This window comes from Dipteris shenzhenensis, chromosome 16 (genome assembly GCF_047967505.1).
Source record: "Dipteris shenzhenensis isolate YYH24624 ecotype China chromosome 16, Dip_SZ_1.0, whole genome shotgun sequence".
Taxonomy (NCBI): domain Eukaryota; kingdom Viridiplantae; phylum Streptophyta; class Polypodiopsida; order Gleicheniales; family Dipteridaceae; genus Dipteris; species Dipteris shenzhenensis.
In genome coordinates, this window is record NC_141611.1 from 4552144 (window position 1) to 4578498 (window position 26355).

Consider the following 26355-nt stretch of genomic DNA (forward strand, 5'->3'; position numbering starts at 1 on the left):
AAATTTTTATTTGGGGATCCAGTTTATACAAGACAAGCGTGGCATCGTAATGTCTCAATCCAAGTATGTGCAGAAGCTCTTGGATAGGTTCAACATGGATGATTGTAAGCCTATAGCCACTCCCATGAAACTAGGGCTGAAGCTTACTATGTATGATGCGGGTGAATCAGTGGATGTCATACTTTAGAGCCAGGCTGTTGGATGCCTCATCTATTTGTGCAATACATGGCCCGATATTCAGTGTGCAGTATCTCATGTGAGCAGATATATGCACAGCCCAAAGACAACACATTGGCAGGCTATAAAATGCATCTTCCATTATTTACAAGGCACAAAGTCATATGGCTTAATGTTTTCCGCTTACAGATGCATGCTTACAGTGATTCAAATTGGGCTGGAGACTATGATACCAGGCAGTCCACTAGTGATAATTGTTTCTTTTTGGGCAAAGATTGCATTTCTTGGCTGAGCAAGAAGCAATCTACATTGGCTACTTCCTCATGTGAAGCTGAGTACAAGGCAGCTTTCACAGGGACAGTTGAATGTGTTTGGCTGCGACGTCTATTCACTGATCTTCGTCTCTTATTGGAGGGTCCTTCTCCAATTCTCACTGATAGTCAGAGTGCTATAGCAGTGGCAAAGAATCCTATGTTTCATGCTCGCACGAAGCACATTGAGGTTCATTATCATTATGTCAGAGAGAAGTTGCATGCAGGGGAGATCAGTATGATCTATGTATCAACACATGACAATGTTGCAAACATCTTCACCAAAGCACTTCCACGTGAGAAGTTTGAGGCATTTCGCAGTGCCCTAAACTTATCTCCTTTTGGTGATTGATCACTACCTTGTACACCACATTGGCACTGCAGGGGGGTGTTAGAATTATTATCATATTCTAGGCAGTGGCCAATGTAATGTAATAAGTGGGTTAGGGGCACTTTTCCCTCTTTGAGGTTTTTCCCCCTAACCACAGTCTAATCCCTAACTACGGTTAGTGGATAAGATAGGGTTTTGTCACTTAGACAAAACCCCTCACTTCTCTTTTGTACTCACTTCATTTCAGTCCACTATTCAGCAGACTTACGTTCAGCTCGCTCTCTTGCTCACTCTTGCTCTCATTTTGTTCACAAATGGCAAGTAAAACAATCTAAGGAATGCCTTCTTGGATTTCTTGATAGTGTTGACATTTGTTTCTAAGTTTTGGTAAGTGGTTGAAGTGGATGAAGCTTGCATTGTGGCTATTTATGAGGTTTATGACTGAGTAGAAGAGGATCATTGCCCTTTAGTTTGTTGAGGAGGCCGGTTACAAAGCATTTGATTGAGCACAATGATTTACATACATTTTTATGTTAATTTGTTTATGTGCATGAAATTTTCTTGCATCAAGTTGAAGTGGAGAATGAAAAGGATCAATTTTTGTTGTATGAGTTTGTCGTGTTGTTTTCCCAAGGATCTCTTGATGGTTTACCTCTAAACCAGGCTGATCTAACAGAGATAGCGCCAAGATCCGTCCCCATTTTCAAAATTGTATCTGTTTCAAAACAATGGAGGGAGAGATGTTAGGTGGTAGAAGGGCATGCACCTGCATGCATGACACTTGGCCCTTCATTAAAACTCTAACCCACCTAACCAAGGACAAAATTGGTTGTCCTTGGGCCCAACTTTTAGACCCCTCTCTAGTGCCTTTGCCTTGCCCCTAGGACCTAGGGTGCACCTAGACTTTGCCCGTAGGAACTTCTAGGAAATTTGCACTTCCTCTAGCCAGTTTCTCACAGCCAAACTATTACTAGAATTAACCACGGTTAATCTTGGATTAAGCATGGGTTGAGTTACAAAAATACTTTACATCACTTTTCATATGCTCCAAGTCCATGCAATTGATGAGAATAAGTTAGGTATGTCATGCTCGTGCCATCCTCTTGGAAAGGAATCAACTTGTTCAAATAACGATTCTATAGGTATGACCCAACCCATAGAGCCACTTCCTACCTAGGACTACATTATTACAATGTAACTTCATGATTTGGAAATCAATAGTATTCTTTGATTGCTAAATCTGTACCATTTACAACAGTATCCCAACAAAATTGTCTTGGCCCTTAGCCAAAGTGACTATGTGCTTGCATGCTCTAGGACTTTTGATAACTTGCATCTCTTAATGAGAGAATTACTCAAGGAGATATGAGTGGCACTATCATCCACCATAATCCTTACTCTTTTTCCTTTCGATATTCCTTGGATCAAGGGGGCCTAAGGTTGACTGTCACATGGGTCAAGAAATGAAAAAGTATCGTTTTCATTCTCATGGAATAATTTCATTCGAATTTTGGAGGATGGGATACAATTGAATACAATGTGCTTGCTTCATAGATCGTTTAACCTCTTCTAAAGGGTCTTTGCTACTATGAAGCTGATTAGCACAATTGAAAAAGATAGATCTTTACCACACACTTCAAACATAACCGCTCTTTCATTTTTTCCTAAAATGGTCTGGAAATACCTTTTATCCAATGTGTCCTTTTTTCCTAAAATGGTCTGGAAATACCTTTACTTTTTTATGACCTTTGTTGACTTAAAAGTTTTCCTTTTAAAATACCTTTTATCCAATGTGTCCTTTTTTCCTAAAATCGGCATTGCAAGGGATTTCTGATTTCTATCGATTTGCAGAGCCTTGTTCAAGGGAGGCTGTGGAGATCTCTCAGGCATAGGAAGATCTCTCTCTTTGTCGATTCATGGTAGGATTGCAATTAATAACTGAAGGGAGACTTTTGGAGTGGATCCCTCTTGCCTTCAATGCTTACATGCCTCGAAATGTATTTAGTATTGCTTTGGGACTTAAGCAGGCCAGGATTATTTGGACTAGTATTGCAGGGTCGAAATGTATTTAGTATTGCTTTGGGACTTAAGCAGGCCAGGATTATTTGGACTAGTATTGCAGGGCTATGGACAGATTTATCCATAGCCTGGTAATCATGGACAAAGCCTCATATCTTTTATAAGAGGGCAGACTCTTCTTGGGCTATCAATCTATTGTCATATTATTTTGTTTGGTCCCTTGGAGATTCTCAGTTCAAAGCTTCCCAAGGACCGCCGTTGGATACAAGTTGGGAGATCGTTGGCACATTTGCATTAGAGCTAGATGTATAGAGGCATTAGAGCACACACAAGTCCATCCTTGTATTCTTATGTCGCATCTCGACAGATATTGGTCATACATTGAGGGCTACTTGGTTGAGAATCCAGGGCTCTTCCAGATTAGCAACTTCAAAAAGGAGGCACTTCCTCAGAGAAGAGACACAGAGCCCATTCTTCTCTGTGTCAACCTCTGGTCCATCCCATGTGCACATTGATCTTCGGGCATAAGGTATGGAAAGTGCATTGGAGATAAAAAGATCAGAGGCCTGAGGGAACTCCAACTCCCTAAAGATGAAGGGAACAAACTCTGGAAGCCTCCACAATTCGCGAGAATGGTAAAGGCATTACGCTGCACAAGCTGAAATGGAGTGTCTAACCTTTGATTCATAGGCCGAACCTAGGAGGGCGTGGCCCTTATAGCAATCAGAATGCGGTGCAGTACCTTAAGAATGTCCAAGGGGGTGGCCAACAAAGGATCTTCATTGGGAGGAAAGGGAGGAGAGGTTAAGATGGATCCAGGTGGCCTTGAGCTGAAGATTGAGGCTCCTTAAGCTCTGGGTCAGGTGTTGGTACCTTGTCATCTCAAACTCTTACTCACCTATAACAGGAGCATTGCCAAAAGTAGCATCTTGTCAAACTGAAGAGGAGGGGTTTTGCTTTATTTTTCCTTTTGGGGTGTTTTCTTTTCTTTGGGCAATCTCTAGCAAATGCCCCAAGAGTCTACGATGGTTGCACTAGTCCACATCTCGCAATCTCGATCCTCTTTTTTTGCTTTTAAACCCATAGGAAGTCTTATTAGCAGTGTGTTTTTTCTTTATTTAACTTACACATGCACATACCAAGCTCATGTCAAGGTAGGAGTGGTAATTTCAGAAATTGTTATGGATAGCTAGACTTGGGCTCTTCACCACAGACCCACCTCTTTACCTTTATGCATATATTTTATGTGTTCATGCTTATTAGTTTTTTTAGTGTTTTTTAATTACTTCTGCATAAGGAGATCAAAAGAGCTGAAAGTTTGTTTTGACTCACTGGATGATGTATGCTGAAGATTCTTGCTCTATCAAACAGGCAGCTTATCAACCTCCCAGTTTGCATTGGCTCAGCGCTTCAGGCCCGCAGAAATCACATAATGGACAAAGAACTACAGAAGCCAAATACACCTGTAAGCCTTCTTGCTGCAAAGTTGGCAGCTAAGGAAGAGGACGAATCAAAACACTCTCTACCGGTCGAAAAGGTTTGTCCATACATTATATTCTAGAAATATGTAATTTCAGTCAGAGGTTGCATTAATATAATTGCTTAATGTAGAAGCACCAAAATGTTTTGTTAGTTGAGAGCCATAACATTATTTGTTATTCGTGGAGAAAGTTACAAGCGCCGATCCATGAAGCACTGCGACTGAGGATTATCAGGACTATTGGTCTTAAATTGGAGACTAGAAGAATGGACTTGTCAAAAGTTACCATTTTTTGCCTGCCAAGCTGCACTCTTTTATTTAGTGAGGGGACAAATATTTACCTGAGGCTTTACCTTTTCTTTAATGCAGCAAAAAGGGGGGAGGGGGAGGAGCGGGGGGACAACCCAAAAAAACGGATATTTTGTTGGCTTGAAGATACTAGAGACTTTATGGTGTATAAGTTGATGCTGAATAATGAAAGCAGCTGTACTCCCATTTGCCATTTGCCTGAAGGATCCAAATTTCTGATTGTAGTTTATTGATTTGACTCAGATGGGTGATTTTAACGATGCGCTCTTGAAGCAGCAACCACCTCGAAATCCTTTTGTACGTTGGCTGGCAGTTACAAATGATCACTTTATGTTACTTGCATGTTTCCTTGTTTTATTTGATGTGCTACATGCAAATGAAAATCCATAATAGATTATGTTTTCAACATCCTGCAGGTTGAGGACATAGACCGCAGTAAACAACAAAGGCCTATGTTTGGAAATCCTTTTCGTCAAGAAAGAAGTGATGCTGCAGATGAAACGTGGCAAGAGGGCACGAGTGGACATCTGTCACGAGGTAGAAAGAAGCGAAAAAGGACAGAAGTTCTGGGAGTATCACCTTCAATCCTAGTATGTTCATCAGAAGGCACTTTAGATAGCATCCCAAACAATGAGGCTGCACCATTGGCTAAGATTCTTATGGGCTCTGAAGGAATGAATGAGGATCTGACAGCTTTTGGCATGACAGGACAGAGTATAAAATCCAAAGAGAAGGCCATATTAGAGGGACAGAACTCAAGTTCACCACTACATGACCTTCAATCTACAAAAGAAAGTGGGTTTGACATATCTGATGAGAAGGTAAATGCTACAAGAAGGCCCTTATCTGTTGAAGAAAAAGATAAAGAGCACCTCAAATTTGAAAAGGGTCTGTTTGGAGAACAATTGGGGGAGACCACGTCTTCTGGTGTAGATAATTCAGAAGACACTGCTCTCACAAGACAAAGAAGGGCTCCAGCTATGATAACTTTGGGAGCCAAAAGAGACTCACATGACACTGCAGGCTTCCTTGTTGCTGTAATCAGGACATTGAGGCATGCAAAGCCAGGCAACACAGGAAAAGTACTTAATCTTCTCTCTCTCTCTCTCTCTCTCTCTCTCTCTCTATGCTATAGATGTTATTTCTCAGAGTCAGGCTTTAGTTGATTGACGCTCATGTTCTTTTTTAGGATCATTGCTTTGATATTATCATCTCCGGCCTTGAAAATTTTCATGTTTGCATTATATGATGTTTGATCTCATGTAACAGGACATATAGTATCATGTCCTTCAATTTTCTCTATTTGCTGGTTTGGCTATTAGCTTGCCATCTAGAGTTGTTTATATTAGCCTAAATGTTTTCCATTGACACATGGAAAGATTGCTCCCTTTCTGCCGATGTTGCTTTGCTTGTAATACATCATTCAAATTGCTTATTCAAGGTCTCTTAGAACCCATTAAACCAGTGTGTATTTCATCTCAAATTACATCGTTTATGTTTTGTGTGTTGGAAGAGGTAATGATGAACTTGTTAGAGAACGTGGCCGGATGCCACGTGTCAGCCACCGTAGGGAGCACCGGGTACGGGGGTCCCCAAACCCTGTCCCATAGCCATGCATGCCTCCAGAATTCTCCAAAAGGTCCCGGGAAGGGATAGCTCTGGAGGGTTTATTTATCTTTTATATTTCCTTATCTTGGCACCACATTTATTGCTCATGGGATTTTATTCCTTCATATGTACATGTGTCAACCCGCGTGCCAAGGGCCTCCAATTACCCCATTAACCAAGCCACCACGAAGGGGTTTGAGCCACATAGGGCTATATTTCCAACAGAAATATGGATTTAGTTCATTGGTGGTTAACCCTTGGGATGCTTAAATGGTTATTATTAACTAAAGCTCATAGAGCGGTAAGGCTATAGCCATGTACGAGTTTATTTCATTGGCAGATTTTTTTGGGCAACATGATGTGGCCTATCCCCACATACATCCACCATGTGGATGGAAGGGATGGTTAGCACAGGGCACGAAACTGTTGGCTAGTCTTAGGTTTGCTCTGCCTCATGTCTCACAAGCATTCAACCACCACTCCACCTACTCTAGGTCAGCCAATCAGGTGCCCTCAACCATGCATGTATATTGGTGCATTTTGATTGGGCACATTGGATCAATGGGGCTAAAATCCTAGCTGCTTCATGAAGCCTCAGCTGGCTACTCCAACAAACCTCCCACCCAATCAATTTAGAGTACATATGCTGTGAATTCATTGTGAGCAGCCTTCCGTTTCTGCTGTTCAGTGTGTGTGCATCTCTCCATCATGGTAAACATGGATTGGCGTGCGCGCACACACTTTTTGGGTGAAAACACGTGCACACACACTTTTTTTTTTTAGTGAAAGCTTTGATTGATTATATTACAAGAATAATCACCTCAAAAAAGAGGCGCTCATCTGACCACAGCTGCTGCTGCTCCCCGCTCCCTCCTACTGCCCTCCTCGCTGCTCCCTCCCTCCCCTCCTTGCTGCTTCCTCCCTCCCCCCTACCCTCGACTCCCCTCCTTCTCTTCCGCTGCTGCAGCCCTCCCTGCGCGCTGCCTCCTCCCTCCCCTCCCCCTTGCCTGCTGCTCCCCCCTGCGCTGCTGCAGCACCCCCCCCGCTGCCTCCCCCTTGCGCGCTACCTCCTCCCCTCTGCGCGCTGCCTCCCCCCTGCGTGCTGTCTCCTCCCTCCCCTCCCCTTTGCCTACTGCTCCCTCCTGCGCTGCTTCTCCGCCCTGCGCTGCTGCCAGCCCCCCCCCTGTGCTGCTTCAGCCCCCCCTCGCTGCTGCCAGCCCCTCCCCCTCCCTCTCCTCCACTCCTCCTCTCCTCTTTCCTCCCCTCCTCTTCCTTCTTCCTCTCCCTTTGCTGCCCCCTCTTCTTCCTCCCCTCTACCTGCTGACTCCTCCTCTCCTTGCTCATTCCTCTCTCTCTCTCTCCTTCCTTTCACCCTCTCCCCTCATCTGGAGTACCCCTATTTTTGTTAGGGGTCTCCTGGGCTTCAGGAAAGCGGACGGAGTTCTTTTTTTGGTTTTGAATCGGCCTTTCCCACCTCTATTGACGAATGGGTTCCCATTCAATCAATCTGTTACCGCCCACACCGGCCGCGAGAACCGTCACTTTCTCAAAAGGCGAGCTGCAGCAGCTGCAAAAGGATTTGGAGCATGAGTGCTCCACTACTCTCTTCGCACGCATCCATGGCTTCCACCCCTCCAGGTCACAAGCTAGAGATTGGATGCTTGCGGCACTTCCCAAGGAGCTCGCCCCCCACCTTAAGGATGTTCGTTTGTTGGAACGAGGTTTCTTTCAGGTTTGCCTAGATTCCCCGGATGTCACAAGAGACCTGCTACAGGCCGGTTTTCTTTTTCTAGGCTTCAGGAGGATTTTTTTATTTCCCTTTCAACTGGGCTTTGACCCAGTTGAAGAGGACAAGGAGGGAGTTTCTGTTTTCATCAGATTCCCTGGTCTTCCCTCAGTTTATCACTGGCTACTTTCAGTTATTGGCGAGAGGTTTGGTGTGGTAGCAGAGATCCCCCCTCTTCCTGGCGAACCCTCTTCGGCTGCTGAGGCGGTCAGGATGGATGGGGTACCTAGGGTTAGGGTCATTGTCCAAGACCCCAATATTTCAGATGACCACATCATGCTACAGTGACCCAATAGGTCCTTCCGTCGAAGATTTGAGATTGCAGGTCGGCAAGACCAGTGCAAGATTTGCAGATCCTCGGGGCACTTCGCCAGAGATTGCCCAAAGAAGAAAAAGAGGCCCAAAAAGCAACCAGCTCGTACTAGCTTACGACAGAGAGCTGGAGCAGGACCTACCGCTCCATAGGCACCACCTCAGACACGGGCTCCCCCCCCTCCTAGGGCTACCCGAGTCCCTCCTGCACCTCACACCATCTCTGGCCCACGGTGGGTTCCGGCCGTGGTTAGACCCTCTACTTCAGATCACACATCCACCGCTTCGGAGGCTATGTCACCACAATGTAAATATCCTAAGTCAAAGTACAGTTGACCATTTATTTGATCATAATTAAAGAGTTTTATATGTGTTAATTATGGTCAAAGAGTTCTTTTAATGGTCAAAGGATTGACTACGGTCAAAGATACTTGACTCTAGTCAAGTAAACCTGACTTCGGTCGGGAAGACTTGGTTTATTACCAAGAGGGTTAACTGCGGTTAACCAGAGAACCACAGAGCTGACTACGGTCAGAGAGTGTTGACTTCGGTCAACAAGACTTGGCATGCGCCAAGAGGGTTAACACCGGTTAACCAAGATGTGCCAACTTCGGTTGGAGAGACTTGGCTATAATTAAGGCGCCTCGACCCTTGGTCAAAGCTTCTTAATTATAATCAAGAGTGTTGACTCCGGTCAACCAGAGAATAAATATATTTGTTAGGTGTGCACATGTGTTCAGTGGGGACGCCCACCGTGACTAGAATTAGTCCACAGTATGTTATTTGCATGCAAAGCGCTAACAATTAATGGGTGCCATGGTGGTGCGCTTTAATTAATTGTTGCAGGTACTAGGAAGAGTTATTTTTTCTTAGCGCTACAGGAGCCTAACAAGCATCTAGGAGGCGGTTCGTGTGACCAAGTGCTTTGAAGACTCCAGAGTGGCCCTTAGTGGCATGTAATAGGACTTAGTCTAGATTTTAGACAAGTGGCATGTTGCCAATTTGAAATGAGCTTGAAGCTCTTGTAATGAATGATTCACGTTTTGGATTTTGGGGATGTATCAGACAGCTCTATGCTGAACTCTTGTAACAGATTCTCTTCAAGAAATAAAATACCTTCGGGGGGGTCCAGCCCGACATGTTGTCCTGGGCCCTAGCAGTGTGTAGAAAGAAAGAAAGAAAGAAAGTGTATTATTGTCCACTAAAGGCCAAAATGGGCCCATGGGACATCAAGAACTCTACATACAAGATAGCACAAAATCAACGTGCCACAAAGAAGAGGCATCGTCGAATATCATCTAAGTGCTACGCAATACAATGCAAGTTAAAGTACATAATGTCAAATCTGAGCCTAAATACAAAGTAAACTAGATGCAAGGAAACCGCCCCTGGGTGCAAAATGGGGGGATGAGTACAATATGCCAATGCAAAGATACAAGTCCAGGTGTCACGGAGTCTAAGAACCAAAATAATACTGGAAATCCTGTCCATCGACTCTGCCTCCTGCTATGAGAGTACAAATCTGAGCAAAGGTGAGGTGAGCGGCTGGTGGGGCGAGATCTCCATGAGTAAGTCTCCTCCGAAAAGCTGCCATCATCCTGGATCGTCTGGAGATGAAGCGACGAGTACGTCCCCTATGTAACAAGATCCTGTGGCGTCTACAAACCATCTCATATGTACATCCACAGGGTGGAGGCATGTGTCCTGTGTGAGCTCTGACCTCCTCGTGCTCCTCCTGGTCTCTGTCCTCTGGTATAGCGTGTGCCTGAGCTCTATCAGGCTGGGCTCTATCACGCTCCGGTCTGTGCTGATGGTCTCTGAGGTAGTCTCGTCGAAGCATAGTGGCCTCCCTGACATAAAGAGCTAGGCAATGTTGATCCTCGTAGTCCATCACTCGTGAGAGAGGTCCAAAGCCATCCGTGAAGAGACAGTGGAATCTACTTCTGAGCTCATAATATAGCGGGCATCTGCAAATGAAGTGCTCCTCTGACTCCACCTCTCCATGGTGCAACAAGGGCAGATCCTGGTCTCTCGGCCTGGTCGCCGTCCATCCTCCATGCGTCGCATCCTACCAGCCTCTATCTCGAGCTGATGCGAAGAGACTCTAAGCTGGCCAAGGGCAATCCTCAGTGAGTGGGACATGTGGATACCTGTATAGCCTGGTGGAATGACAAATCCATCCTTTGAGATCCGAAGGATGTGGTCACGATATGTGGCCATCTTCGTCGGAAGCTGCGTGGGATAAATCCAAGTGCGATACGTATGAAGCTGCAGCAAGTCTGCTCTCGTGACCTGGCTAAGCTCGTGGCGAGTCAACTCGAGATGAGGGACATCTATGCTGTATCGGAAGGGAGGCAGTCTATCCATGTCTAGTCCAAGAGATGTGAGCCACCTAGTGAGTCTGAAGTACCAGCAGTATCGGGCCCCAGATCGTGCCAACTCCATAGAAGATGTAAGTGCTAACCATGGCAACCGAGCTCTGCCTGCTGCTGAGTCTCCAAACTCCCTAACCCTATGCAAATATATGACCGACTGAAACGCTGCATCCAATGCAAGGGGAGTAGCTCCAAACTCTGCTAGCATGATCTCGTGCGGAACTGTAGCCTTGGCCCTAATGAGCCGAGAGAACATGATGATCTGTAACCTCTCTACTCGTCTCCAATTTGTAGCGCCGAGGTCTCCTGGCCAGAAAGGAGCTGCATACATCGCAGCTGGTCTCACCAATGTATCAAAAAGCAAGGATTTCGTATCGGGATGCTGAAAGTGGGAGAGAGAGAGAGAGAGAGAGAGAGAGAGAGAGAGAGAAAGAAAGAAAGAAAGAAAGTGTATTATTGTCCGCTAAAGGCCAAAATGGGCCCATGGGACATCAAGAACTCTGCATACAAGATAGCACAAAATCAACGTGCCACAAAGAAGAGGCATCGTCGAATATCATCTAAGTGCTACGCAATACAATGCAAGTGAAAGTACATAATGTCAAATCTGAGCCTAAATACAAAGTAAACTAGCTGAAAGAAAACCGCCCCTGGGTGCAAAATGGAGGGATGAGTACAATATGCCAATGCAAAGATACAAGTCTAGGTGTCACGGAGTCTGAGAACCAAAATAATACTGGAAATCCTGTCCATCGACTCTGCCTCCTGCTATGAGAGTACAAATCTGAGCAAAGGTGAGGTGAGCGGCTGGTGGGGCGAGATCTCCATGAGTAAGTCTCCTCCGAAAAGCTGCCATCATCCTGGATCGTCTGGAGATGAAGCGGCGAGTACGTCCCCTATGTAACAAGATCCTGCGGCGTCTACAAACCATCTCATATGTACATCCACAGGGTGGAGGCATGTGTCCTGTGTGAGCTCTGACCTCCTCATGCTCCTCCTGGTCTCTTTCCTCTGGTATAGCGTGTGCCTGAGCTCTATCAGGCTGGGCTCTATCACGCTCCGGTCTGTGCTGATGGTCTCTGAGGTAGTCTCATCGAAGCATAGTGGCCTCCCTGACATAAAGAGCTAGGCAATGCTGATCCTCGTAGTCCATCACTCGTGCGAGAGGTCCAAAGCCATCCGTGAAGAGACAGTGGAATCTACCTCTGAGCTCATAATTAAATATATTTTTTTCCATGTTAACTAAATGCACTCTCTCTAATACAAGGTGGGCCTCCAATTTGGTCTTGTTGGTCATCTATGAGGAACGATGGTTCTACCTCAACTCCAGTAGGCCCTCCCTCTCACCCTGTGCTAGCCCTCGTCTACCGTTGCTCCATGGATGAGGACCTCACTCCACTACAGGTTGAGGAGAGGCGCTTTTTGTTGCAACAGCGGGATCAGGCCCGCAAGGAGGGAAAGTGGGTAGTAGTACGAGATGGACGACTCCTTACAGGCCCCCGTCCGGCACCCACCTCTCCTCCCGCATAGGGAGGCGGGGTCTATGAGACTCATACATCCGAGACCCTATCCTGTACCATATGGAACTGTAATGGTACCTTATGGTCAGAACCAGGGAACTTTTCGGAATCCTATACAGGTCACGACATAGTCTTTTATACAGAGACACATCAAAGTCCAGACCGCCCACTACCATTAGTTTGCGGGTATACATGGGAGTCTGCCTACAGAGATGAGACGAGGGATACAAGAGGGGTTCGAGGGTCAGGAGTCGCAGTCCTTTACAGATCCACACTTTTGGGGGCCATCTCAGTGGACAGAGAGATCTACACTCCAGGTTTTTCTAGATCTGGATTCGGCACATGGATAGCCGGGATCTATTTATTGCAGTTTGCTACTTCCTCCCCGAGACTTTCCACTTTGCTAAAGATATTCGAGGGGAGGATGAGACATCCCCATTTGTTGCTCTTTATCAGTCCATTGTTGACTTCTCTAGCTGCGGAGTAGTCCTCCTAGTTAGGGACTTCAACGCGAGGACAGGCACTCGTCATGCACCACTCCTCGACTTTAGGGATGATTCCACTCTATTGCCAGACATTGACCTTGAGGAGGCAGGTATGCTACGAGTTTCGGCTGACAGACGAGGACCGTTCACATCTTATGGACAGGCCCTATTAGACCTCGGTAGGATGCATGATCTCATTATTTATAATGGTCTTGACAGATGGCCCGCATCAGGTGGCTTCACATGCTTTCCACATGGGGGGGGCTTCAGTGTTGTGGACTACATCATGGGATCCCTTGTCTTTACATCTCACATCACTAACTTTACCGTAGCACCTCTCCCTCCAGGGGCTGATCATACCTATCTTTTCTTTAGCATTTCTATCCCCCGCCGCACAGCACTTTCTACCCCGTTGAGTTCTTACTCCACCTACCATGATATATGCTTTGATCGCGATCACTCACCTACTTACTCTGGCCGTCTGTACATACTTCTCGCATACATTGACTTTATACCCCTATTAGGGGATCGTGCTTTCCTAGTCACCTGTTCACTACACGAGGCTGCTCTTCACTCCTTCCCCCATACCACCCGCTCCACCCGCCCACCACCTCCTAGGACCGTACCCTGTAATAGCTGGTACGATGATGAGTGTAAGGCTTTACGCCGTCAGCTCAAATTTGAAACCAGAAACAGTCTTCTGAGCGAACTAGAGACGCTACACGAGTATCGTTGACTGGTACGCAAGAAGAAACTTGACTTTGTGCACCGGAACGAGGAGGAGCTTCTGAACATTCTGTTCAGTAACAACTCTAAGGACTTTTAGTGGATATTTCTAGAGGGACGGTCCCCCTTACCACTCACTAACACTCAGGTGTGGTCTGATTATGCACGCACGCTCTATGATATCCCAAATCAGCGAATTCCTAACCTATCACATATGCCACGCTCCACATCCTACACCCTCTTCATCAAGGGAGGGTAAAGGATGCCGTAATGAAACTTCATAATGGCCGAGCGAAGGATCATGAGGGACTATGCACTGAGTTCACTGCATATGGGATTAACCTCCTAGCCCCAATCTTAGCAAAGCTATTTAATGAAGCTGTTTGCTTGGGGTTTCCATGCACCTAGACCATTAACACTATCTCACTCATTCACAAGGCAGGGGATCCCATGAGCCTGGAGAACTACAGGACCATTATGATTGGACATGTCATGTCCAAGATTTATACATCAGTACTTGATTCTGAGGTTAGCAGATTTGCGTAGTGTCGAGGACTTAGAGTAGCGGGATCATGGGACCATGGACCACATTCTCACGCTCAGATGTATCATCGAAGAGGCGAGGGCACGAGAGCAGAGGGTTTACTGTTGCTTTGTGGATTTCTGCAAGGCATTTGACACCGCTCCGAGAGCCTACCTCATACAACGCCTACAAGATTTGGGTTACGACCAGGAGATCATTTGGCTTGTCATGGCACTTTATGAGGGAGTTTCAGGTAGAGTTCGGACAGGAGGTTGAGACAAAGGAGCATTTCATCTTTATGTGTCTTGTTTACTTTGAGATACGAGGGCGTTTCTACTGCATCTTCAGAGATAGTTATGGGGTTTCGGCCCATTTCCTCTCCTACCCAGACCAGCGGTGTTTGGCTGGTTTCATTCATGAGGTGCTTAGACACCGCGATAGGATATTCCGAGCATGGAGACAGGAGCAGAGTTCTTCCTCGATTGATACTTCTCAGAGCTCTATCATGGAGTTCTTTCAGCCAGATCACATAGAACCCCACGAGACGAGACCTTGACATGACCGTGACCCGGAGCCTGTGACCCGACAGCTCAGACAGAGGGTTGACACACAGATCATACTTGGGGACATCCCCTCCTTGTTTAGGGTCGGAGCCTGACCGACAAGGGTCACAGTGGCCCTGGTTAGACGCAGAGCTACGACCAGGAGACGTACCAGGACTGCACCCTTGAGGGGCCGACAACGCTCTATTGCTTACCTCATGCCTCCGCTTCCACTGCCTCATCCATCGTGATGTCCTGCTGCTGATAATGATGATGATGATGATTATGATGATGTCGATGATGATGCTGAGATTGATATATATAGTCGACTATCGACATGACTATGTTGTACTTAGGAATTAGTACTACCATTTTGCATTTTTTGCATTCTGCATTGGTGTGGATGCTCGTTTAGTAGCTCCACTACCATAGCTCATTGTATCAAGTTTTTCACAGTCTCAATTATCCATCGGTCTTCCGAAGACTTTAATAAACTTTCTTTCCCCTACGACTTGTACGGCTGCCCATACAAGCCGTACAGGGCTCAAGAAAGATGTTGAACAAGAGAGGGCAACTGCTCTTTTTGCAGACATTTATGGATCTTCTCTCTCTAGAAGTCAAGCTTGAGATTGGATACTTGCAGCCCTTCCTCCAAACATTTTTTGTGCATTTGTCACACATCCACGTTTTGAAAACTGGCTTCTTTTAGGTGGTGTTTGATTCCCCTAAGATCACCTCAATAGTTTAGCAACTAGCTCTGTAAGCCTTAGTTTCAAAAATGTTCCAAGGACGAGATATAACCTTTTGTCAAAGACCCATCAGAGCCCAGAGCGCACTTTGCTCGTTGTTAGTGGGGTGGATACACATGGAGACAACGTTTTAGGACAAGATTCATGAGACAAGTGGAGTATTGAATCAAGAGGATGAGCCTTTTTTGGTGTGGTCACCGAGGTCCCCCCCTACCATGCTTAATCAAGATGGATAGGATGCCTCGGGTTAGGTTTGTTGTCTGACCCTTACATATTGGATGACCATATTTTGCTCTTTTTAGTCAAACAATCTAGAATTTCAAGACGCCAAGGCCAGTGCTGCATTTTTATTGAATCAAGAGGATGAGCCTTTTTTGGTGTGGTCACCGAGGTCTCCCCCTACTATGCTTAATCAAGATGGATAGGATGCCTCGGGTTAGGTTTGTTGTGTGACCCTTACATATTGGATGACCATATTTTGCTCTTTTTTAGTCAAACAATCTAGAATTTCAAGACGCCAAGGCCAGTGCTGCATTTGTAGACTCTTTGGGCGTTTCGCTAGAATTGCTGAAAGAAAAGAAAGCGCCCCAAAAGGAAAAGAAGGAAAGTTCCCTCCTTAGTTCAGCAAGATGTTACTACGGCACCTTTCCTCCCATCAGAGGTGGGTAGTAGTTTGAGATGGAAGGACCACAACTCCAGAGACTAAACACCACAAGAGCATCATGCCTAAGACCAAGGCCGAATCCCTCTATAGCTTCCCCTGCGTCCCTTCTAATTCCATTAGTAGGGATCCATCACACCTATCCAACATGTTGACTTGGTGACCATCATCAACTAAGTGCCCTTGAAATTTCCTTATTTCCAAGGCAAGCTTCATGGAGGCTTAAGGGTGATCTATGGAAATGTGTTATTGCTTGCTGCCAAAAAGGTAGAAACTGACCTTGCGTATCTCATCATCTTCCTTGCCACCTTAGAGAATGCGCAAATGCTGCTAATGCCGATTTGCAAATGTAAGACATTTAAGTCCAAGAAGGTTGAATACACCATAATCAAACACTTTATTTTATTAGAATGCAGTTTCAACTTGCCTGACAATGAAGTAAAGATTGACTTAGTGCTCTCCTGCCATTCACCACTCAAGAAGGGAGTGCAAGAGCAAATGCACCGCAAGAAAACTATCCTTCCATGGCTCTGCCCCAGCATAAGCCCTCCGACGACCAACTTGCAAAGCAAGTCCATGCACTAAATATTTGGATCTATAATATTCAGTCCTCCCTCGTGGGGGAAGTACCAAAGTCAATCCACCCTAGCTCAGATATATGCAGATCCATCTAAGCCATTCCAAAGAAAATTTTCAATTGGTCTCTTACAGCTACACGAGTGGCATCAATCACAATGCATTTTCTTTATTTGCTCATGTTTGAGATGTGCAATCTTTGGCTTATATCTTGTAAAGACTTCGTAACGTGTGATATCTTGAAGTGGTTTATTAAGTAACATGTTTTTTAACAAGTAGCTCAAGGAGACGAGAGCACTATGGATCAGCAGTGAGACCCGTCACCATGATGTGGCTGGACGAGAGACGCGGAGACCACACACAACACGTGGGGCGACCAGAGCACGCACAATTGAGGTTCGACCTATCTCAGCCCTCCTCAAAGGGGACCGCCAAAGACGAGGCATTACTCTCGATGTAGCCCATTGGATACAGACATCCAAGAGAGTGCACCCCCCCGCCACTGTGGCGAGAGACAGTCCGACAAACATAGATACGTGAACTCTTTGCATCACATTGGGAGCCGGGTTATATAGAGCCTCCACATGTACTTGGAGCTCTAGTTCTGAGCAGTACTTGATTGCTCTATTTTCCTATTATATATTTTGTACTAGCTTTTTGCATTCTCAGCACTTAGCATTCAGCAAGGGCCTTAGTGAGCCCTTTGCTTCAGCCCACTGTGGCTCGTATGGGTTACATATATCTTGTATCTTGTCTCATAGACCCGCGAGGTCTCCTGAAGATGTTAATACACCTCTCTCTCTCTCTCTCTCTCTCTCTCTCTCTTTCTCTCTCTCTCTCTCCCCTGCAAATCGGCCTCAGCCCTCTGCTGCACATCCCCCCCCCCCCTCTCTCTCTCTCTCTCTCTCTCTCTCTCTCTCTTCTTCTCTCCCCCCCCCCCTCTCTCTCTCTCTCTCTCTCTCTCTCTCTTAGATGGAAGGTTGAGGTGATGAGCGACGGATGATCAAGTGGGCTATTGATGGGCCCTGACGAACGATCAGAGAGAGAGCGATGGTTGATCAGAGATGGACGATTGCTCTTTTTGTTCTTGGAGATGCAAGCATGTTGAGCGGCTTGCGTGTTCTTCCTCGTGACACGGCTATACAGACTTATGCATAGCAAAGACCGATACAAAGTGTTGCGCCACGCAATCTTTACGTACGTGACAAAATTGATGGCATCGTGTGTCACTGATCATTCGTGACAGATGGATGACCAACACTAATGGCGACGGGTATGCCCAAAAGTCCTTGTAAGGTCTGGAGCGACATGATCATTGCAGGACGCTTCTTATAGGCATCACGTAATCCAATCCCAAGCTTAATGGTCTTCAATTAGATGCGCCCTGATTACGATCACCTCCTGATCCTACATAGGCCACGTGTGAATTCACGCACAAGAAGCACAGCGTGAATTTGTAGAATCCCCTTATGCCTGTTCAATTTGCAAACAGAGAAAGGATCGAGCCTAATAGTTCCTTACTGGCCTAAGAATCATTAGTTCTTGAGAAGGAAAACAAGACCGTGCTCTGAAACCCCAATACAACGTTCCAATTCTCACAGGCAAAGTTCCACAAGGCTTTTAAACAGAGGGGTGCATCACAAACGAGATACTAAAATAGAGGAAACTATCACAGAGGGGTGTTCACACAATGTTTACCCCAACTTCTAAAATGTTCACTCCCAGAAGATCCCCTTTGAGAATTGGGCCCCTAATGCCCCCATTTTCCAGTTTTTACAAGACTACAAGAAGGCAAATGTACGAGACTATGGTCAAGATGAAGGAAGAAATTACCTTGCTGAACCAAGAGGTTCAACAGTTGAAGAACAACATGAATGAGATGGCCCAGAAAATGCTAGCCATGGACAGCAAGATAGAGAAGGGATATGCAAAGGTTCTGAGCATAGAACAGAAAATGGACAGCCAGTTAGAAAAAGGATATGCCAAAGTTCACAGCATGGAACTGAAAATAGAAAGGAAATATCTAGGCAAAAAGGGCAGGTAGAGACAAAGCATAAACTTGCACAACAGATGCCAAAAAAAGAAGACATCATCAACATCATTGACGAGTTGGTCAATAGTAGAATGAGGGAGCAAAAAGAGCAGCAAGAAAAAGCTCTAAACATCAGAATTGTGGGGGTGGAAGAGAGTGAAAATGAGGACATTGAACAGGTCCTCACACATGTCTTTCAAAAGACCATGCACATATCTACCACAAAATGGCAAGATGCATTCAGAATGGGAAGGAAGGGAGAAAAACCAAGACAAATCATAATGAAATTTCAAGACGCACAGTCCTGCCTCAAGGTACTGAATCACAAGCATCACCTCAAAGGGCACTCCTTATGGATAAACGAAGACCTCACGAGAAATCAATATGCCCAAAAACTCAAAGAGCTAGAAGTCATTAGGAATGCAAAAAAGGAAGGAAAGAATGCCTATATGAAGGATGGGAAAGCAGTAATTACAGCAAAGAGCAAAGGGGGAGAGAAACAAAAGGATAAATAGGAATACAAGAACCTCAGGATCAAAATATGGAATGTGGAAGGATGGAATCTAGACAAGGTTATTGCATTAAAAGATGAAGTGTTGGAGACAGACATACTCAAAGTGTTGGAAACATGGGAGCACGAGGGAAATGAATCTCCAGAAATCAAGGGGTTCTTGAAGACATCAATGTGGAATGCAAAAACACACATGGGGGGGAGAGGTTTTGGTGGGATTGCATGTTACATTAGCATGACATGACAGAAATCAGCGAGAGTGATAAAGAAGGATCCACATAAACAATATATGTGATTAGAGATAGCAGCAAAAGAGGGAAATATAAGGTTGGCAGCGTGCTATTTTGCACCCTTGAAATTACCCATATACAAACAAAACAGCCATCTATCCCAAGAGGACCCTCTTATGCACTTGGGAGAAGACATAGCTCAGTTCGCTAAAGAGCATGTAATTATCCTCGCCGGAGATTTCAACGCAAGGACAGGATCATTACAAGGGATTGTTACATTGGAAGGGAAAGATCCCATTTGGATGGAGGAAATGGAAGAGGACAATGCAGAAAGAAAAGGCTGGAAAAGGACATCCAGAGATGACGGGAAAATCACCCAAATGGGAAGACAACTCCTCACCCTATGCGGATGCTTTGGAATGCAAATTTGCAATGGCACCCCTTTTTTCAAAGAAACAAAGGGATACACATGCAAAAATCCTCAAGGGTCGAGCGTAGTTGATTATGTGATCATGAACCCGAATGAAAGACACATACTTGAGCACTTCAAGATTGAAGAGGAGTCTATTGATTCCGATCACAGAGCAATATCTATGGGCATCGTAGGGGCAAAGCATGTAGTAAAAAAACAGGAAATTCCTGCACAACCCAGGCTGAGATCGGATTATAAAAAGGCACACATATATGAACAAAAACTAGAAGAAGAAATAGCATGCTGTCAGACGCCTTCCACATGCCAAGAAATGAGTGAATGCATGACAGACTTACTGCAGAAAACAGCTCATGAATGCTTTACAAAAAGCAAGGGGAGGAGCAAAGGCATGCCCTACAACCAGTGGTATGATCAGGAATGTAGAGTAGCAAAAAAAGCATGGACAACAGCAGACACAACCGAGAAGGAGGACAAAGCTAGAGCCTACATAAAATTGGTAAGAAACAAAAAAAGAGAGTTTCTCAAGAGCAAACAAATTGAGAGCTTTGATGAGCTTAAGCAAAATCCCAGAAAGTTTTTCCAAAAGCTACATGGCGGCATACCTCAAGAGAGGAAAGCATCATGGGAAGACATGATAGATTTCGTCGAAAGCCTCTATGAGAGAGAGGGAGAAGAGAGGGTCAATAATAACTTTTCCATCAAAGCTGTAAATGCTGTCATAACAGAGGAAGATGTGGGAAAGGGTTTGAAAAAGCTCGCAAACGGAAAGGCTCCAGACACACAAGGGCTAGTGGCTGAAATGCTGAAATGGGGGGGTGAGAAGACAAAGAAAATGCTCACTACACTCATGAATCGAGCCTTAGAAGAAGGCCTTCCCAAGGAATGGCAGCTTAGCAGGATCGTACCAATCCATAAGAGCGGGGACAGCAAAGTGGCCAAAAACTACCGCACTATCATGGTGAGTAGCCTAATCGCCAAGTTATATGGCACAATAATTGAGCAAAAACTCAGCAGGTGGGTGGAAGAGCAAGGAGCCAGAGCACCATCTCAGGCAGGGTTTCGTCCTAAACATTCGACAATAGACCACTTGGTGGCCATACGGGCTGCAACGGAGGGGGTCAAGAATAAGAAAGAAGTAGTCTACTGCTTTGTAGACTTACACAGTTCCACGCAAAAAGCTATCGAAAAGATTGGAAAAGCTCGAAGTCCCTCGGGAAATCAAAGAAGCCACATACAGGTTATATGAGAAAGTATTAGCTGAATTAGCGCAACCACTTGTAGATGGCTCCTCTGAAGGAAAAGTCATCATAAGCAGTGACATAGGAGTCAAGCAAAGCTGCCCCCTCTCACCAACTCTCTTTGGTCTGTTCATCGATGAATTGGAAGAGTGGATGAGAACACACAGCAGCGAAGGTGTCCAGATTGCAGGCTATGCCCTCTTATTGCTTATTTACGCAAATGATGTAGTCTTCTTCGCAAAAAGCAAGAAAGAGATGCAAACACATTTGGATACATTGGGAAGATTCTGCAAACACTCAGGAATGCAAGTCAACATATCCAGAAGTGGTGGTGATTGGTACTCGGAATAAATAGGTTGATTTCACTTTTGAGAGGGAGCCTTTCGACAGTGTCACTACATACAAATATTTGGGGCTGGAATTTGTAGACACTTACAAGTGGAATGCATGTGTGGAAAAAAGAATCCTAGGAGGTTTGAAAGCTTTATATAGCTTTCAAAACAAGTGCAGAAAGGCACACTTATGGAACTGGGAAATGAGAAAGTTTTTGTATACCATGCTCGTACAAACAGTGGTCTTTTACGGGTGTCCAGCTTGGACACCTGGGCTCTCTAGGGCCTACTGGAACTGAATAGAGACTTTGCATAAACGATTTCTCATAGGGGAGTTAGGGGTGAAAGCACAAACACCGTACCCCACCTTGTTGGCTGAGACAGGTATGATACCTCTTGAAGGAGAGGCATTGTGCCAATTCATGGCATACCTCAACAAAGTTGGAATGATGGACGCCAATAGGATACCACACAAAACAATGGAAGCTATGCGAATCGCTGGGATGGCACAAAGAGGGGCTGAAATGAATGGAATTATGGGGTATAACCGCTGCTGACATCCCCGAAGATGCATGTGAAATCAGGGAGTTAGTGATGCAGAGAATGCTACAGAAGCTATGGCAAGAACCGGGAGCAAAAATGCAGTTTTATAAGCAGGAAATCAATCCGATGGACAGCTATGGAATGCAGAAATACCTCGGGGAAGACATATCAATATTTAAAAGACATTTAATCTGTAAAATCAGAACCAGCTCACATGATCTCGAGGTGGAGAGGGGAAGATGGGCAAGACCCAGGGTACCAAGAGAGGAAAGAGTATGTAAAATCTGCCCCGCAGGAGAAGTAGAAAATGAGCAGCATTACTCCTAACATGTCGATCATATGCGCAAATTAGAGAATGTTATGGGGGCAATAGAAGCAACCTGAAATTTCTACTGGAGTGGCCAGCCAAGGAGCTAGGCAACTACATAAAGGAAATTTTAGAACATCGCAACAAAGTACTTGGTCTAGCACACAGGCTAGCACAACAAGTACTCACTGCATAGCACATTTATGCTATTTTCTTTCAATGGATGTAAACAATCACTACTTGTTGATAGTGATCACTGTGCCATAGATCCTGGAGGGTCTCACGAGGACGTTAATACAATCATATAATCTCTCTCTCTCTCTCTCTCTCTCTCTAGCGAGGGGATCCGGAGGGCGACCAGGAGGGAAGGAGAGAAGGATCTGGAGAAGAGGGAGGACAAGGGGGTGAGCGCAAAGGGGCGAGGCTAAGGCAGGGGATGAAGGCGAGGCAGCAGGAGGCGAGCAGGAGATGCAGCTTCGGGCATTACCACCATTTAGATGGTTTAATTTAACCTTGTTGTGTAAATTAATGTACATACTGGTTTGGTTTCATTTATACAACCCTATTGTGGTTTGGGGTTTGTTTACGGGTTACAGGGTCAACCTAATGGTCAAAGACATGGGCCTGTCAAGGTACTTGATGAGGGGTGCAAGGGGTCAAGGAGTTCCTAAGACTTCCTTATGTATTAGAGTGTATTGGCTATATGTGGCTGATGGCCTAGGGGCAATTGATCTGTATGGCATCTATTCGTTTAAAGGGGGATAAGGTCACCTATTGAGAATATGCATAAGGGACACTTGGCAAGATGCTGAGTGTGGCAGGGGCGTCTAGAATCAAGGGGTCAACCCACGTGAAAGGAAGGCACTGGAGTGCAATACACTGCATTATGCAGAAAAGGGGTACTGTTTGCATGAGTCGAGATGGCTGGGCGGTGACTCGTTCTTGCATGCTTGTGGCAGTCCTAGATATTAACAGTATAAGTATAGTCACAGATCGATTGATGTATTGGACAAGCATGGGATTTCAGGGTTTGGCGCAGGTCAAGATCACAGAAGAAGAGTTTGTTGATGACGTGAAGTTTCACATATGGAGCAGCATTCATGTGAATTGTCAGTCAGGTTGTAATATTGTAGAATCTCGGCTACCATGTTATGGTTTGAGAACCTTTTTGTATCCATTTTCTGTTTCCATCCTATAATGGTTCTACTGATCTTGGTGCAGTTGTTCGAAATACTCTCTGTTACAGACTTTCCTTTTGATAAATGCAGTTTCCTCGAGCAGCTGATTCAGCAGGTAGGCTTTATATACCTACCGCTTTTCTGCTTTTCACTTACATGTGGAAATTTCAACTTTCAGATGGTCAAGTAATTATGTATTTTTTTTCTTAATTTTGTCTTTGCAGGCATACCATTATAACAAAAGAAGTGTTGCCAAAGAGCTTTCAGATTATCAAAGCCAAATTTTGTGTGAAGTAGCATCTGCAGTTGGCAAGGCATGAGCTCCCTGTTAATAACTAGCTTAGAAACCTTTTACATTGATTTTATTCAAATTGCTGCAAGCCACTGATGAAGACACAAGCTGAGAAGGACAGAGAAGAGGCTATATCTAAACAATTTTCAGGCCCAGGGATGACAAGGGCGGGCAATTTATTTCTTGTAGCAGGTTTCCACAAAGAAAATGAGAACGGAAAAGCTGAATTGTATAGCCCCAATTGTGCCCTGAATTGTCCTTACAAATCGACCACCACTGAGCAAGTATGGTAATGTGCAGCATCAAGAGATGAGAAATAATATTCTTGAACTTGCAAATCATTAGCTGATTGAGAGTAGCAAATCTTGTTATTGATTCAAATTTTGATCCATATTGCAAGTTTAATTATGTAAATACACATTTTTGAGAAACCTAGAAAACTGAGGTTTCTCAAACCATTTGTAAGGAGGTTCATATCCTCTACTTAAACATCAATGTAATACTCGGACATCCCCATAAGGCACAATTCTGGCATCCTTTGCATTTATTGAGAGCATGCGAATGCCTAATTTAGGATTCACCATATGTTGTAAGAGAGAACTATTATATTCCACTTCATTTTTATGCAAGTTGTATAAAGACTAGAGTTCAGAGGAAATCATTGATGTTTTAGATGTTTTAGGGCCTCAAATGCAGCTTATGCTTGGATTTGAATCAGATCACAAGCATCTTTTTGCTTGCCACGTCATTTTTCTTTTGATTTACATCTTGTGGTGCGCAGAAGGGAATCTCTCTCTCTCTCTCTCTCTCTCTCTCTCTCTCTCTCTTCTATGGTTGGCACTAGCATCTTCTATGGCACTAGCAGCTCAGGGTGATCAGAGATGTTGGTACGCACGCAAATGTGGGTGGTTTGAGAGATTGGGTTTTATTATAGACAGGCTGCCACCCTTCCAGTACAACATTGATGCTCCATTTGTCCCGTTCCAGGATCTTCTTCAGCTGCACACGTTCAGGATTTGACTAGCACAGGCAAAGCTCCCTGTGAAGCTCGGTTTCTATCGGGACCATTGCTTGCATATTTCAGCGGAAGGTTTCATCATCCCACCAGGGTACACCCAGATCCACCTACCACATTCACTCAGGATTGCACTTGGATAGTTACGTGTGTCATCGCACCTACTCAGTATCGAGAGCGGGCGTGTAGAGGGGATACCTAGGGAGAGTCGTCTCTGCACATTATGTGAGCACCATGAGGTGGAGTCAAAGTCTTTTCCATTGTCCAGTCTACTATGAGATTCGTGGACGATACCATTGCCTTTTCAAAGACGGATTCGAGGGCCTGTCCAGACGACTCCTATACCCAGACCAGAGATGCCTGGCAGCTTTTATTCATGAGGCAGTCCGACATAGAGATCATCTCATCAGCTCAAGGAGACATGAGCAAGGGACCGTGCCCGGCCCATCCCAGAGTACGATCACAAAGTTCTTCCAGGCAGAGCAGGTTGCTATCTCAGCCACGGTTAGCAGGAGAGGTAGAGACCCTGAGACTGGGACGCGGCACACCTGGTAGAGGACAAACGCACATATCACACTCACTGATATCTCCTCTCTTTTCAAACCTGTTGACGTGCAGCCGACGGAGGTTACAGTGGCGCTCATCAAACGTCGGGTAGCAGCCAGGAGGGCATGATAGGTTACTCATCCAGAAAGTAGGCAGCGATCCATTAAGGGCTTCTTGCCTACACTGCCTAGGCCGCTGTTGGGTGTATCTTGATGCTCTATATGCCTATTGTATTGTGTTGGATCAAACTGTGTCTCCACATGAGGATGATGATGCCAGGATGGCTACATAGGTTTATGGTGGACACGTACTATGATATCACTGTCTATGTCTACACAGTTTTCTAGCATGGGTCAGGATGCTCGCTTAGTAGCTCCACCCTTTTGCTCATTGTATCAGGTTTTTCTTCAGTCTCATAGACCCATCGGTCTTTAGTAGACTTTAGTAAACTCTCTCTCTCTCTCTCTCTCTCTCTCTCTAGGCTCACACACAAAGTCAAATGCATGCATGTATATAAATACATACATGCATACATATGGCACGGTTGGATTATTGTAGTCTTGTGCAAGTGAAATTAGAAGTACCCATAGGATAGCTTCTATCAAGGTAGAAGGTGTTTATTTGTATAACAACCCTATTGTTTCTACTTTGTTCCCAATGTGAGTGTGTTGCTACTATATTCCAACATGGTATAAAAGCTAAAGGTTTAGCCCACGAGTGAGTGAGAGGAGATCCTATCCAAATAGTGAGTCGATGTGTGGGGTGGATGTGTCTCTTAGTTTTTGCTCTAAAGTAGATCTTATTTTTCATGTCATCTTCTAGCTTGGATTTATGAATTTCGAGACCTTGGAGACAGTGAAAGTACCTTGTTTATTCATTCTTCTTATTCTTAAGTTGTGGAGGAGAGGTACATCTTATTTTTAGGAGGGTAATGCTTCCACAATTCACATGCAATCTCCTTCCCTACTTTTGTGTCATTTGCAATTGTTGAAGATCATAATTTTGGTGAGATCGTGATTGAGAGAGAGAGAGAGAGATGGGACATGGCTTCCATAGAATGCCTTAGGAAGAAGGACTCAAATCTCACAATGGCTACCAGAACAATATGAGAGCACTCGAAGATCCGTTCTCCTATCACTCCTCCAAGGCAACTGGGTCCAAGACTAGACAATTTTTCTAGACCATTGGAAACTCTGTCCTAAAAACTT

The 26355-nt window shown here is 45.0% G+C and overlaps 1 protein-coding gene across 3 annotated transcripts in view; it reads left to right on the forward strand.

Moving 5' to 3' along the window:
* Nucleotides 1-24136, forward strand: part of LOC147892438 (uncharacterized) — a 257358-nt gene extending 233222 nt beyond the window's left edge. For all 3 annotated transcript variants that reach the window (XM_087387226.1, XM_087387228.1, XM_087387229.1), the window contains 5 exons: nucleotides 4210-4375; nucleotides 4871-4924; nucleotides 5044-5709; nucleotides 23338-23409; nucleotides 23519-24136. In XM_087387226.1, the coding sequence (XP_087243352.1) occupies nucleotides 4210-4375; nucleotides 4871-4924; nucleotides 5044-5709; nucleotides 23338-23409; nucleotides 23519-23614 (1054 nt within the window). In that variant the 3' untranslated portion in view covers nucleotides 23615-24136. The remainder of the gene's footprint in view (nucleotides 1-4209; nucleotides 4376-4870; nucleotides 4925-5043; nucleotides 5710-23337; nucleotides 23410-23518) is intronic.
* The last annotated feature ends 2219 nt before the right edge of the window (nucleotides 24137-26355 follow it).